The following is a 15,615-nucleotide window of genomic DNA, read 5'->3' as shown; positions in this document are numbered from 1 at the left end:
GTGTCCTAGTAATCTAGGTTGATAATGTCCCCAAGAGGAGCTCATAAGGATTGTCATGTTGAACTCTGCAAGTGGACTTAGTCCGACATGATGATAAGGTTGAGTGGTACTACTTTGGACTAAGACATTAATTAAAATGAGTTGTCAGTAACTCAATTAATTAGTGGGCATCCGACATCTTAAGCACAGGGAGACTAACACACTCATAATAAGAAGGAGCCCAAAATATAATTTGGGATTGGTGCGGTAGTGCAATAATAAATCTCTAGTGGAATGAGTTATTATTGATGAACTTGAGTTGTGTTTTCGAGGCGAACACGGGATACTCAATCTCGTCGGAAGGTCAAAACTAATTTCTCCTCTGGGTCCCTGTCGTAGCCTCAATGAAACCTTAAATCCACTCATAAAAAGTCCATCTTAGTGTCCAAGGGGGGGTCGACCCATGGCTTGGTGACCAAGCCATAGGGGTCAGCCACTTACTTCTCAAAGGGGTCGGCCCTTTGCTTGGTGCTCAAGCAAGAAGGGGTCGGCCAATATAATTTAAATTAGGAGGGGTGTTTTGAATTTTTAAAATCATCTCTTTGTAGATATCTACAAGTTTTTAAAAGAGAGATTTTTAAAATATAGAACTTTCCTTATTTGAATTAGGCCACATGGTTTAAAAAAAAGTTTAAAAGTTTAAAAACTTTTCTTTTTTAACCATCCTCATGGTTTTAGAAAAAAGGAAGGGACTTTTAAATTTGAAACTTTCTATTTTTGTAACCATGTTAAACAAAGAAATTTTAGAAGAGAAGTTTTAAATTTTAAAACTTTGTTTTAATTTTTAAAACTTTCCTTTTTTAACATCCACTTTAGGAAATTAAAAGAGAGCTTGTAAAATTTTATAAGAATTTTCTTTCTTTGCTTATAAAATTTTTACAAGAATTATTTTCTTCCTTTTAAGGGGTCGGCCACCCTTGTTTGGTGCCCAAGCAAAGGGCCGGCCAATCAATGATTAATCCAATCAATGATTGTATCAATCAAGAGGAAGGAAAAGGAAAAATAAAAGGAGAAAAGGAAAAACAAGAGGAAGATTTTAATTTTTGTAAAAATCTTTTCCTTATTTACTTTGGACAAGTAATATAAAAGAAGGGGAGGGGAGGCCTCAAGAGAAATCAATTCTTATTCTCTTGTTGGAGCTCTTCATTGTGGTCGGCCCCTCTCTTCTTTCTTTTCCCTTTGCTCTTTTTTGTTCCTTGGTGGTGATGGTGGTCGAATACTAGAGAAGGAGGAGGAGCTTTGGGTGGTGTTCATCTTGGAGGATCGTCGCCCACACGATGTCCAAGAGGAGGCAAGGAATACGGTAGAAGATCTCGAGATTATTAGCATACAAAGAAGAGGTATAACTAGTAATTATTTTCCGCATCATACTAGTTCTTCTTTGTTAGAATTCCAAATACAAGAGGCATATGATTCTAAAGTTTCGGATTTGTTTCGAAGTTGTGTTTCTTTTGTTTTGTTTTTCAAATTTGTGATTCGATTGTTCTTTTCGGTTAAACCTAATGTTATTTTAGAAAATTAAATATTGAATTTATATTAAAGGCTTTGTCGAGGCAGTGGTGGATGATCCCATACCCAAGAAGGCCTAGTGCCTCGCCATGTTTGACCTGGGAGCCAATTTTAGAAATAAATATTTAATCAACTTTATAACATAGGTGGATTTGGATCAATAGTGTTAAGTTCCACTTGCGATCCAAATCTAAACCATTAAGAACAGATAAGTTAAATTTAGATCAATAATGTTAAGTTTCGTTTGCAATTCCTAATTTAATTTCTAAAGAACACAATAGGTTGTTTAGGAAAGGTTCGACACTTGTACAACATTTTTGTACAGTGGAACCAGTACGATCTTCCTAGGACCAACCAACACTTGGTCCATCTTGTTATGTCGATTGTCTCATTGCGTTCATCCTTAGGTGCTTCAAAACTACTTCTCATGATTAGCATTATATCAAAATCGGTATCGAAAAATACCTCCATTCTTTTCTTCTACCAAGAGAAATCTCCTTCGAATTTGGGTGGATGGATGCTTGAGTCGACCATTTTGATAAGTGATCTTCTTGGCGATTAGTCCGTTGAAGAGCGTCCTCACTCTAATATCACTTATAGGAGATCGGTGGCCGGCTAGAAGGGGGTTGGATAGCTAGGTCACCCCCAATTCCCTTTCTTCTCTACACGGTTAGTTTGCGCAAGTAAAAAATGAAACTAAAACAATCAAAGATCACAAACGCTAACATGATTCCTTTACATGGTTCGGAGATTGCTTGCTCCTACTCCACGACGTGTCCTTGAGGTGGACGTGTTAGTTAGAGCCCTAGAGCCAATTATGTGATGATTGTTGTATGGACTCGTTGTATCATATTCTTGTATATTTATAAAGGCATTTCTTTTATGGTTATTATATTTACTTGTATTGGTGCCAAATAACTAAGTATAATAGCGTCCTTGAGTAGAAGGTTCTTATCTATATCAATCGATTGGTTGAATCGATAGTGAGATGATATAGAGAACACTACTCTTAATTATTCCTAGTCAAGTATTAACATTTAGGGACAATATTAATGCGACGAGACTAGCATGAAGGTCAACTCGATGACTTGATCTCACAAGTCATGGATATAGAGATATCAAGTTGACACATGGGTATGCATTGGAGAATGTATACTGAATGACCCGCCATGAGAAAGTATCATGGATCATTATATGAGTGTCATATACTTTCTCATGTGGCTATTAGTATGACTATTAGTCCTTGGACCTGAAGTCACCATGGTTTCCTACATAAGGAGTTACATACTTTGGCTTCGTCAAACATCACCCGTAACTGGGTGGACTATAAAGACGATTACTGGGTATGTAACAAATTATGCGAAGGGAGGTGAGTGATGTAGATGGGATCTATCCCTCCTATATGACGGGAGTGACATCATTATTCTTGATAGAGTGAGACCACTAAGTGCATGGTCATGCCCAAATGAATCAATATGAGATATTGAGCTCATTTGATTAGAGTGAGTCTACTTGGAGTTCAAGATTTAGATTGATTAGAGGATGACACGGTCTATGCCTCACATTGATCAATCTAGATGTCAAGGATAGAAGGACATTATCATATATTGTGAAGGGTCACAAATAGTAGTCACAAGGTGATGTTGGATCTCAACATTCTTGTAACTTGGGTAACAATGATGTATTGCTAGATGTCGCTCATTGTTTATGTTTCTAAATAAAATTTAGAAACATTGCCAACGTTACAAGAACCTATTGGGTCACACACAAAGAACAAGTGGATGGAGATTAGGTTCATATGGTGAACCAATTGGATGAGGTTCATATGATGAACTAAAATTGGATTAGGAGTAATACAAATTAGACTGATTGAGTTAGACTTAATTGGATTCAATTGTTGAATGAGTCTAATTTAGAGTTGATTCATTGAGTTAATTTATATTAATGAATTGAGATTCATTAAATTGAAATTGACTTGAATTAAAGGTTGGATTTAACTCAACAAGGAAGAGAAGTGGTCAATTTTGACTTGACCAAATTGGAAGTTTAAACATCAAGTTTGACTTGATGAAATGCCACTTGGTGAAGCTTGACTCATCCTACATGGCATGGCTAACCTGTAAAATACGGCAACAAATATAATTAAATAATAAGGTTTTAATGGATGAAAAATCTTAATGGAATTTTTAGAAATTTTTAGAAATTTTTAGAAATTTTCTGGGATTTAATTGGAGTTCGTATGATGTATTTAGAGGGAATGCACTAATAAGGTCGATAAAAGCCTATTAGGAATACCCGGAAGTAGGAGTTGATTAAGGAATCAACTTAGGGTTTAATTGCACTAAACCTAAGTATTTGTTATAAAATCCCTCCAATCCTTAATAACCTACCCGACACCTCCTTTTCCCCCTCGAGCGCCGAATCTCTTCTTCCCCTATCCTCCTCTCTTATTCTCGCCACCACAACCTAGCCAGCAATCTCCTTCCCCCTCTCGAGTTTCCGGACGCTGCCGATCTCGCTCTCTCACGCGAGCACCGCAGCACCGTCGCCTTTGTGCCCTAGCGCTGACCGGCCCTTCTTCTTCTCCCGAGCCATAGCCGAGCCTTCTTCCCTCTTTTCCTCGCACGCGAGCACCATAATCGCCGGTCTCTTTCCCTAACACGAGCGCCATCGGATCATCGCGAGCACTACGATGTTGCTCCCTCATCTTTGGGCTGCCGTCGTCGTCCCTCCTCTGTCCTTGATCAGCACCGTGGTTTTCGTCACCGAGCCCGAATTCTTCCTCCTTCCATCACCCGACGCCAAGATATTTCCAACTTCTTGCTATTCGAGCAGTGGTTTAGAATAGTGGTTGCCTTCGATCACCGATCGTTAGTGTGCTTTGCTGCCCGACTGCCACCATAGAAGTAAGCAATTAAACTTTATAGAGGTTTTTGGGCATTGTTAACCGAAGTAGGCAGTGATGATTTACTTAGTTTCATGTTCTTGTTGTGGGGGTTAGATAAGGCTACCGTGCTATTACTGCCATGCTCATATTTTCCTTTGACTTAGTTTGGGATAGATTTAATAGAAAACTAAACTTGTGTATGCTGTAATCCCTAGTTCTATTAACAGTATTAGAATTTCACTATGGTTCATTGTGGTTTGCATGAATTTATTCTCTTATCCAATAGGAGATAGTTTTGATTTAGTTTTAGTGGAGGTGGTTTATGGATATAATTAGTTGTGCAACAATTAGTCCTAGGTATTAAATGTTTAAGTTTTGGAAATATGTTTTCCTTGTCCTGTAGTAATGCTAGGTTGTTTAAGCACAGAATAAGGAGCTTAAGAAATAATGGAGGATAGTTTGTGTATTTAAACCTCCAGGTTTGGATGATGGTGTTGTAATCATACCAAGACTATTTAAGTTGTGCATAGATTTATTTTCTTTAAACCGTATCAGATAATTTTGCTTAGGTTTTTATTTAATGTGGATCACACTCTAAATTCATTAGTTGGATGAATTAAGTAGGTTGGAATTATGTTGAATTGACCTATTAGTAAATGGAGTGCTAAATGAATCAATTTAAGAATTGATAATGTTGGATTAAGTCTAATTTAATCAACGGATTTGAGTGAATCGAGATTCATAGTTCGATTAGGGTTTTTCTCCTAATTAAGTTAGGTTTGAATTTAGTTTATTATTGCTTATGAGATTAGCTTAATTGTACAGTATATGATTTGCAGGATGTTGATTCGAGACGGACGTCTCGACGTGAGATTGGTTTATCATGATCTATGTTTAGAGGCGGGTACTTCTTGCTTTGTTTTCTTTTAGTACTTTGATCTTAGTGCATGAATTATTTTGGATAAGGACTGTTTACCTTGACTCCACTCTTACTTTCCTGCGCTTGATACTTCCACGCAATCTTTGAGAAATTCGTTCCATATCTATACAGTCTCTTGTTGTTGTCCATGATCAGTAGCAGATACTGGATACCATGTTTGTGTAGTTTGACTGTTGCTTATTTATGTACTATATTGAGTATGCTGGCTTCATGTAGCATACCTGTTTCTGATTATATATATATGATGACTGTTGCATTGTTCGCATCATGTCATTGCATACATGCCGCATCCTCGGCCACTCGAGAGAGTGGTAGCTAGAGTTGATGTCGCTTGTCCTGTCGTGCCGCACTCGGCCACTCGTGTGAGTGGTAGCTGGAGTACGAGCAGCAGGGACCCCGTCGCAAATGTAGCTAGTTAGCTACTATGCAACTGTCCCCTCGGCCATTCGTGTGAGTGGTAGCTGGAGTGGTGTACAGTCTGTCACTGACCCGGCCTCTCGACCATACAGGGGTCATGGTGCGGAGAGGTGGGCGGGAGTGGCCATCCGTGCATACGCTATTTATTATTATATTTGTTTTGGCTGTTGTTGTCTATATATGCTGTTATTGCTTACTTACTGCTGTTGTTCACATATGCTGATATGTTTACTTATATTGAGATATATTTTCATTGTAGATGTTTAGTCATAGAAAATTTGTATATACCTTGCTTATTACCTCTATAGTTCTGAGCAGTACTGTAGCAGGTTAGTATCAGTTTTGACCTATTATACCTAACCTAGGATATGATTTCAGGTATGAGCATTTATTTTGGTTCTATTGTAGTATCTGCTATTCCCTTATGAGACTGTATAATGTTGACACTCTCTACTTATATGTTATGTTCATGCACTGTCTCTTTCTTACCCCCTGAGTTCCAATACTCACCACCCCACAAAATGATTTTCTTTCGCCAGGTAACAAGTAGATGAGTCATGGATGCTTGGAGAGATGCCGGCTGCCAATCCTAGGTCCTACGTCACACTTAAGGATAGTTTTCGTTTTGGTTTTGTTATCGTTTGGGGTGGTATATTGATTTTGTGTATTTTGTTTTTCAATAAGTCGATGTGAATTTTGGGTCAAGTCTGTGATGACAGGTATTTTTGTTAGTGTCGTTGTTAGTTTTACATTTGTATCGTTTTATGTCTTCCGTTGCTGTGTGTTTACGTTCAGCCGTGTAGGCTTATTAAACTGCGTGGTTGTATTTATTTTGTTCCAGCCGAGTGGGCTGATGATATAAACTGCGTGGTTGTGTTTATTTCATTTTTGTCCAGCCGGGTAGGCTGAGTATATTAAAATGCGTGTCATGTTGTTATATTTTGTATATATATTCCAGCCGAGTGTGGCTGAGATATATTTTGTATGTAGTAATGCTTCAGATTGTCACCCGTACAGGGGAGATGCTGCCGAAATTTCTTCGGACAGGGACTCCTCTGGGGCGTGACATAACCAATACATCCTTGCCACATCATCAAGGGAGAGCTAGAGGCATGGAATGCCAAGAGCCAAAGACCCTTGGCATTCCATGTGTGGCCGGCCAAATGAATATGGGATTCATTGGCATTGAATTGTATTATTGGTTGTTGTCTTCTTCCTCCTTAGCTCCTTCTTGTTCTCATTCTCCTCTTGGCTGAGAGTTCCAAGCAAGAAGGGTGAAGGTGAGTGAGTTTAATCCAAGAAGAAAGGGTAAGTAGAGAGTTTAGAGAAGTGTATGAGAATCCTCTTCTTCTTTTTCTCTCCTTTCTTTTTCCAATCCCATCCGAGAGCCCTTGGGAGTGTTAGCACACTTACGGTGCTCTCTTATCCATCTAGAGTGGTTTGAGAAGCACTTCTTGTTCGTGTGGATACTACTAAAGGTGTGTACACTTGAACACACTTGAGATCCGAAGAACCTTGGACGAGCAGGATTTGCGAAGGGCTTCGCTTTAAAGGTATATCCCTTACCATGTAAATCTAGAGTAGATCTAGGATTACAAACATGTACATGCAAAATTTTTAATCTTCGCACGGATCCGGTGGCAAGACTTCGGGGTTTCTGCAACGCAAAAAGCGGTTTTTGCGACCCGAAAGTCCCAACAGGACGAACCCTTAATCCTTCGGTGGATCAGTCCCCAACAATCTCCGGTTAGAGCTTTCTCCTTCTCGGTGGAGCAAACCTCTAACAAAGGATCTCCTCCTCTTTACAAGATGAAGTTAGGTTTTGGGAGGAAGAGAATAGACTTGGAAGCTTTGTGCAAAGACTAGGAGTTATTCAAGAAGCATCAGTAACATCTTTCATGCCCCAAAGTTTCCTATAAATAAGAGGAGAGAGTTGATCATCATATCAACTCAACCCCGACATCAGTCGACTGGTCCATGCACCAGTCGACTGATGTAGCCGTTAGACACAGTCAACGACTCTCTGCAGAAACCATCTTCTGCCAACGGCCATTTACCAGTCGACTGGTCCCCTTAGCCGAAGAGCACAGAAGTATTCTGTGCTTTCTATAAAATTGGATCAGTCGACTGGTCCCATGACCAGTCGACTGGTCCATTACATTCTCACACACTCATCCTTTCCGGAGTCGCCCTTTGAAGTCCTCTTCCTCGGCCTTCGTCCCTCAGATGCACCCGAGCCTGCGGCTCCTCTCCGTGCCATCCTTCACATCGCCTTGAAGTTTACTTCCCTCGGCTCCACTCCATTGCTCCTCGTCCGGCGGTCCCTCGGATGTCTTCCACACCATTCTTTACCGACTCAAGGATCTGAGCCCTTGGATGAGCTTTCCAATCTTGGTCGCACCAAGTTCCTCATGTGCTTCACCATGTCCTGCAAGACTTAAACACATATCAAACACATATGAAAGTCTAACTTAAATTCTTTGACACACGCATCAAAATCATGATCATATCGATCAAACTTGGGTCGATTGCACCAACAAAGAAGACTTGTCACTTAACACCAATTGGGCATCGATGTAGCATAGTAGCAATCTCAAAGTGACATAGATGATCTTTTGAGTCTGGTACCCCTATGCACTCAACTAGTTGTAGTTGATGAAATCTCTAAGATAATTCTTGTTCAAGGACCTCCCTTGAGAAAGGTGTTCCTTGGCTACTAACCTCATTAGAGATAGGAGCTTTCCCATGAGGTCACGAGGCAACGTTTCTCCTGCTTGCAATTCATGGGAAGCTTCACCAAGGAGTACACCACCCTAATTAATTGGAACCATGAGTGATCCCTACAAAGGGAGAAGGCATTTGACTCGTAGCAGGAGGCACCCCAACTAAGAGAGGGAGGCCTCCCGCTAATGAAGGGGTATTGCTATAGGAATCCCTATAATGCCTTCGAAATCATTTGTCGCTTTGCCATGCCTTCTTTCCTCAGCGGAGTCATGATTGTCAATAGTCCTTCTCGTGCTAACCATCGTAGCGTCATCGCTCAAAGTTCCCAAAGATATCGTAAATTTATTCCGATTAAATATCGTGGATGATCAAACCACCAGTCAATGAACTTGTTGACATGTGTTCCTCCTTGGAGATTGTTTAGGAAGATGAAGAAGGGATCTAAGTCATACTAAAAAAAGAGGATTAGACTGACCGAGGGACGGATCCAAGGGCCTCTTCAATGCTCAAGTTAGGGTTTACTTGAGGTAATATGCTAAAGAACGAAGGTGGAAAGATAAAATCTAGTGGAGTTGAAGAAAATTTTTTTAAAAAAAATCCCCTTCTCTATTCTTTTGTAAGTGCTTATATAGTTCTTCGAGGAGCATCTCCACATTAGTTAAAATGTCATCATTGGAGGGATGGATAAGGGTATTAGATCTGACAGTCAGTAATAGTTTTCCCATTCATCTAACGTCACGTGTTCGTAGGACGATATCTAAGAGACCGGATCTGACAATCTTATAACTGTTCCTCCAATCTTAGGATGTCATGCTTCTGAAAATAATCTTTTATCACTATTAGCGAGCTCTCATAGGGCCATAGGTTTCTTTTGAAGATTAAAAAAAATAATAATAATAAAATAAATTGATGTTGATATGGAGCGGCATCAAATAAAATATAGACAAAATTAGGAGTTGAGCCTGAAGTTGGGTCAAAGAGATCATGGGAGAGACGTTGAGACGGAGAGATAATGTCGAGATTGAAACTACGCCTGTGGCTAGCTTTGATGCTAGAAAGGAGTCCCTATATCAGAATCCGGTGTAAATCGGTGCCGGTATCTAGGAGTGAACCAGTATCAGGATTTGGGAGTGAACCCGGTGCCAGTATCCAGTAGTAAACTAGCGTCGAGAGTGAATTGGTATTGGGTCTGATAAAGAGATTTTAAAAATTGATATGTTATTGAACAAACGTGAGTCTTTGGACTGAGTTAAATGAGCCTCCGCTTTATTTTGACTTTGACCGATAATTCAAGACGATCATTGTCCACTGGACAAGTGGAGTTCGAAAGCAACAGCCGTGTCACTAAGCAAACACTGATGATCACTGAGATGTCTCTCGTTGGCGGCCGTCGCCGCAAGTAGATCTAAAAATAGTTCTGCAGTAGATTCTGACGATCTCGAATAGATTTTATTGAATATTAATCAACCTATTGGCTGCAGGTCACAGAGCTGCGAGAGAGGGAAGCGAGGATAGAAGTACGCGCCGCTGAGCACGCTCCAAGCTACCCTCTTATTCGCAGCCTCCGTCGCATGGATCCCGTCCCAGCTCACGTAATTCTCCGGATCTCCGCACGCCGTCGCAGTCACCGTCTTCCCGTCGATCACCTTGCTGTTCCCACACAACACCCGGCCGTCAAAATTGTAAGCCCCTCCGCCACTCCCGCAGCAAGCTCTGATCCCGTGAAGAAGGCCATGGCTCCTGGGATTCCGGAAGAGCTCCAGTTTCACAGAATGGGTGTCCACGAAGACGATGGTGGCAGCCGGCATCGAGCTTCGCACATACTGGAGAGTATCGTTCAGCAGATCATTGTAATCGGCGACGGCATTGTTGTAGGACGTCATGCAGCCATAGACGTCCAGATCTGAGCTATTGTGCGGTAGCTCTGATAGGAAAGACGGATAGCAGCCGATGGGAGCGAGGTTGAAGACCATAAATGTGCGCCCTCCTACCGTCTCATAAATCTCCTGCACGCCATGAATGCAAATGAAGTTTCCATGGAAAATGGAAAGGGGAAAGTGTTCTACTTACCTTGATGGACCACGCGATCTGAGACGCGACTTGGAGGAGGAACTGCCTCACTCCGGCGATCCCCAGCAATGCGAGTTGGGAGGTGAAATCGTTCTGGCCGATGTCGAAGGTGTAAAGTGCTTCACTGAAACAGAGCTCGGAGGAAGCTGCTCTGCAAAGGCAAGTTCAATATCAATTAGAGCGATCGATTTATATAATTTGATTTGAATCAGTCCGTCGTATACCGTTTCTTGTGGAGGCGGCGCGGATGGATTGAGTCCGGAGATCCTTCATCTGGTTGAGTTGAATCCCCAGCGAGAAGGGGCTGATGCCGGTGACGAACAGGGACGTGTTAGGAAGGAGCACCGTCGACGCCAGCGTCGCGAAGTTGGCGCCGTGCCTGAAGTTCGACCCGATCGACTTCAGGTACGGACTCAGGAACGGGAGCCCGAGAGCGGAGGCCAGGAAGTCGATGACGAGGCGGCCGTCGGAGGCACGGCCGGCGGGAGCCTTGAAGTAGGTCATGCCGAAGGGGCCGGGCTGAGCCGGGAAGGCGGCCCAGAAGCCTCCGGTGTCAGAGTTGGAGTCGCCGAAGTTGAAGATAGCTGGGAATGCGCATTTGGCTTCGGCGGCGGGCACGGCCAAGCAGGAAAGGAGGAGAAGGAGGAGGAAGGTCCGCATGAAGATGATGGTGAAGTGTTGTGGATGGAGTGGAGAAGTGGAGAAGAGATCACGTGGAAGGGAGGACTAGGGATCAAGGAGGACTTACGTCTCCCAGGAAAGGATGTAACCACGGTCATCTGAAAGTCGATCAAATGGCTAAGAAACGTGATGAGTTGTTTTCCCAAAACATATGTCCTTGTCTTATTATTGTAAATTCGTCCTGCCGGTGAATTTAAACTTTATTTTGGAGAAGAATAAACTAAGGAAAATGAAATATAAGAATTAATAAGCTTTAATCTTCTTTATCTATTAAAAGAAGGTTTTTCTATATATTAATTTATTAATATAAGGAAGGGAAAGAAAAATCTAATATATATTTTTTATTTCTATTTTAAATATTAATTCTTAATCAAATTAATATTTAATTTAAAAAATAAAGATATTTTTATAATTCCCTTTTAACACATGTTTCAAGCTTCCTCTCTCTCAAATAAAGAGTGCATGAGTATATTACTTATCCTCTGTTTCCCATCCGTTACCGAACCGTTCCACCCCGTCCAAACAGATAAGCGGCAGGATTGAGACAAGTTTTGACAGCTGGTGAAGGTCCACTGTGAAGCAGTGGATTTGCAGCGCTGGATCCGTCGTCGTGATAGAGATTCTTTTTACGGGCGTGTTTCACGCAGGCTTCAATATGTGATTTCTGATCTTTCTGGTCAATGATGCAATTGCTACCGTTAGTGTTTATATTTGAGCTCGGGCTAGTATGTAGTGGTTACAGATGGTTTAAGTGATTAATTAAAATTTTAATATTTGAATTTTAATTACCGTATATTACAAAGATTTTTTTTAATGGGATGATAAATTTAAAGACATTAGTCATTTGGATGGATGTTTATTAATACTTTTAATTTACCCTGATGATCAATAAAAAAAATTTTATGTAATTAATTTAATCATCTCTGAAATTAATCAATTCTAAAAATTAAATATTTAAAATTTCTTATATTATATATTTAAATTTGTGTCAGGCAAGCTAACAATTCCTACTCATACTTTTCATCTATCTCCTCCCTACATACGCCTCGGCACATCCAGCTCATTCCAAGTAACGGCAAATATATTAAATTATATGATCCTCCTATGTTATTTAATGACTTTATCCTTTACTATAATTTTATGGGTGAGGTTCAAAAGGGTGACCCTTTTATTAGAATCATATTTATTTATCATTTATTATTATAAGGGCATCTCATACATTTCATCTATATCCCTTTTGATGATAAATAAAAAAGGGTGCTCTTCACAACTTCAATAAAAAAAAAAGACTCAAAATAGAATAAAATCTATATAATTTATTTCACTCAGTGGAATGAGCAAATGTAGTATGGATACCAGAATAATAGTTTCATTATAGTGGATTGACTATATAAATTTTTTTTATATATTATTGGACTATCTTACTATATTATTATCTATATTTAAATAAATTTTATTTTATTTTATTATTACTAACTAAATCTTTTTTGTCTTCCTCTTTCTCATTTAATATATGTATTTGTCATAATTTCATATTGTCTAATTGAAATATTTATTGGTCATCTAAGTATATATTTATATCATCTTAAATGTATCTCTCGGAGTTAAGAAGAAAAAAATAGATCATGTAGAAGGAAGTAGAACTAAGGATTATTAGGAGGAGATGAGGGAAGATAAGGGAAACTAAGGGAAGCACCTCACAATCTATTTTTAAATTTTTCTTCATCCAGTGAAAATTAATATCTATGATAAATTTATCAACTTCTAATTAATTAAGCTGGTGAATTTATACCTTAATTGGAAAGGAATGAATAAAAAAAAATAAGAAAAATTGTAAGAATGGGTAAGTTTTAAAATTCTTTTGATGTGAAAGAAATATTTTTATACATATCAATTTAGGGGGCAAGGAAGGAAAGATAATCACTATATATTTTTTCCCAATTTTATTCATATTTAAAAATATTAATTTTCAATCAAATTAATATCTAATTTAAAAAATAAAAATATTTTTATAATTTTATATATTTAATTTCCATTAACACATGTTTCAACTTTTTTTATCTTCAAAGATAAAGATAAAGATAAAGATAAAGATAAAGATAAAGGGAGAATAGGTAGTATACCTGTTTTATTGCCCCACTCTTCTCCGTGCAAACATATAATTGTGAGGAGGTGCGACTGTCTCATCTGGGAATTTAAAAAAAAAATTAATAGTATGAAACATAAATATAAATTAAAAAGTTTATTAAATATATAATAATAAATATATAAATTAAATGTAGAACATAAAGTTGTTGGATTGTAATAGTTGTAAACAAAAGTTTCATATTAAAAACACATAAAATAATCATGAACTTATAGGAACAGATATCTCTATTAGTATAAAATCTTTTGAATAGATCTTAAAAATAAAATCATAAGGATTTAAATTCAAAATGAATGATATCATAAGATCTCTGAATTTTTTTAGCTCTAACAATTAAAATGATCATAGACTTGTAAGGGAAGATATCTCTATTAATATAAGACATTTTGGATAAAGACAAAAAAAAATCATATGAGTTTAGACTGGGCAATATCATATTATTATAGATATATCTGAATTCTTTTAGTTCTAACATAAGTTAGGGTGTTAAATTATAATTGAATCAAGCTCGAACTAAATCTAATAAGTAGGCACAAATATAATAATTATATTGGTTCAAACTTCAAATTAAGATTGATTTAAAATTCATTTAGTTAAATTATGACAAAACTAAATTTAAGGTTTAAATGAGTTCAATTGAATTAAAATAAATTATGATATTTTGTTAAGAAAATTAAAAAAAATTCATATGTCATCGTCAATATAAGAATGTTAAATATTATGCGAAAATTTTGAGTTATAGATAAACTTTGAAACTAATGGATTGTCATTTCAACTTAGAACTTAGGACTAAGATTAAAATTTTCAATCTAAGTTTATTTTTGGCTCTATATTTAAAATTTAGACTTTAAATTGTAAAATCCGACTAATATTAATGTTTATTTTTTAAAAAAATTTCCCCTCGTTTAAAATCCTAGCTACGCGGACCAGTTTTGACTGCCTGGTGAAGGTTCACAGTGAAGCAGTAGATTTGCAGCGCTGGATCCGTCGTCGTCGTGATGGAGATCCAGTTGAAGGCGTGTTTCACGCAGCGTTCCCGGCGGTTTTAACTGAAACCTCAGATGATAGGCGGATCCCGAAGAGTTAATCCTGGTGCTGGCGTGCTGGTCGAGGTTAGATATAACGATTAGGTTCTCTAAGTAAATAATTAGACATTTATGATTTTAATTTAAGAACATCTTCTATTAGGAGTGTAAATGAGTTAAACCGTTCATGAGCTATTCGAAGCTCGATTCAATAAAAGTTCATTTGAACTCGTTTAATAAAGCTCGTTAAGATAAATAAATCAAGATCAAGATTCATAATATTCGACTCGTTAGCTCGTGAACATGTTCGTTAAACTCATAAATCAACTTTTAAATAAAAAAATAATAATTTTGATATTGAATTTATAGATTTTACACTCTACTTATGAAAAACATAGACAAATATATTAAATTTATTTATTAAAATAAAATTATAAATTTTAACAAGAATATTATAATTTTTAAAAAATATATAATTTAATTTTTAATGAATATTTAAATTTATAATTTATATTTATTAAACTTGTTTAAGCTCGATAAAAATTCGAATATATTCGTGAGCCATAAATATATTCGTTAAATAAAGCTCAAGTTCAGTTCGATTATAAACGAGTCAAACGTAAACATCCAAGAGTTCGGCTCGACTCGACTAGATTACATCCCTATCTTCAATCATTAAAGTTCTAAATCCATTTTTTTTAAGATCTTAATATGTCACATCAATAATATAAAAATTTATTAAAATATCTTTAATAATTAAAGTTCTCAATTAATTTTTTTATCCAATTCATATAACATGAACTACATCACTTCATACATATTATATCAAATTTGAGATAAAAGAACTTGTTTATATTTTTACTACTGTTTTTAAATACTGTAAGATATGATAAATTTAAAAAAGTTTGGATAGTAGTAAAAAAATTTTAAAAACTAAATTGACCATCTTCAAAATTAATAGGCAAGAAAAATTAATTTGCATATAGTTTATATTTGAACTTGTGACTTACAAGCTAACAATTCCTACTCATACTTTTCATGTATATCCCTTTGCCTCGGCACCTGTAACTCATTCCAAGTAATGGCAAACAAAATAAATTATATGATCCTCTGTTATTTAATGACTATTGTTTACCATACTTTTACGGATTTAGTTTTTATTTATTATTAAAAGGAC

The 15,615-nt window shown here is 37.4% G+C and overlaps 1 protein-coding gene across 1 annotated transcript; it reads right to left on the bottom strand.

The window, feature by feature from the left end:
* Positions 1 to 9,946: 9,946 nt before the first annotated feature.
* LOC122041188 (GDSL esterase/lipase At4g01130-like) lies at positions 9,947 to 11,482 on the bottom strand. Its single transcript, XM_042600795.1, has 3 exons — positions 10,811 to 11,482; positions 10,587 to 10,732; positions 9,947 to 10,522 (listed from the first exon to the last, which is right to left on the bottom strand). Exons 1-3 carry the CDS (start codon positions 11,244 to 11,246, stop codon positions 9,980 to 9,982), a joined length of 1,125 nt encoding a protein of 374 aa, XP_042456729.1. The 5' UTR covers positions 11,247 to 11,482; the 3' UTR covers positions 9,947 to 9,979.
* Between the last annotated feature and the right edge of the window lie 4,133 nt (positions 11,483 to 15,615).

Source organism: Zingiber officinale, chromosome 2A, assembly GCF_018446385.1.
Source record: "Zingiber officinale cultivar Zhangliang chromosome 2A, Zo_v1.1, whole genome shotgun sequence".
NCBI lineage: Eukaryota > Viridiplantae > Streptophyta > Magnoliopsida > Zingiberales > Zingiberaceae > Zingiber > Zingiber officinale.
The sequence above is the reverse complement of the archived record's forward strand: the minus strand, read 5'-3'. Positions and strand labels throughout refer to the sequence as shown.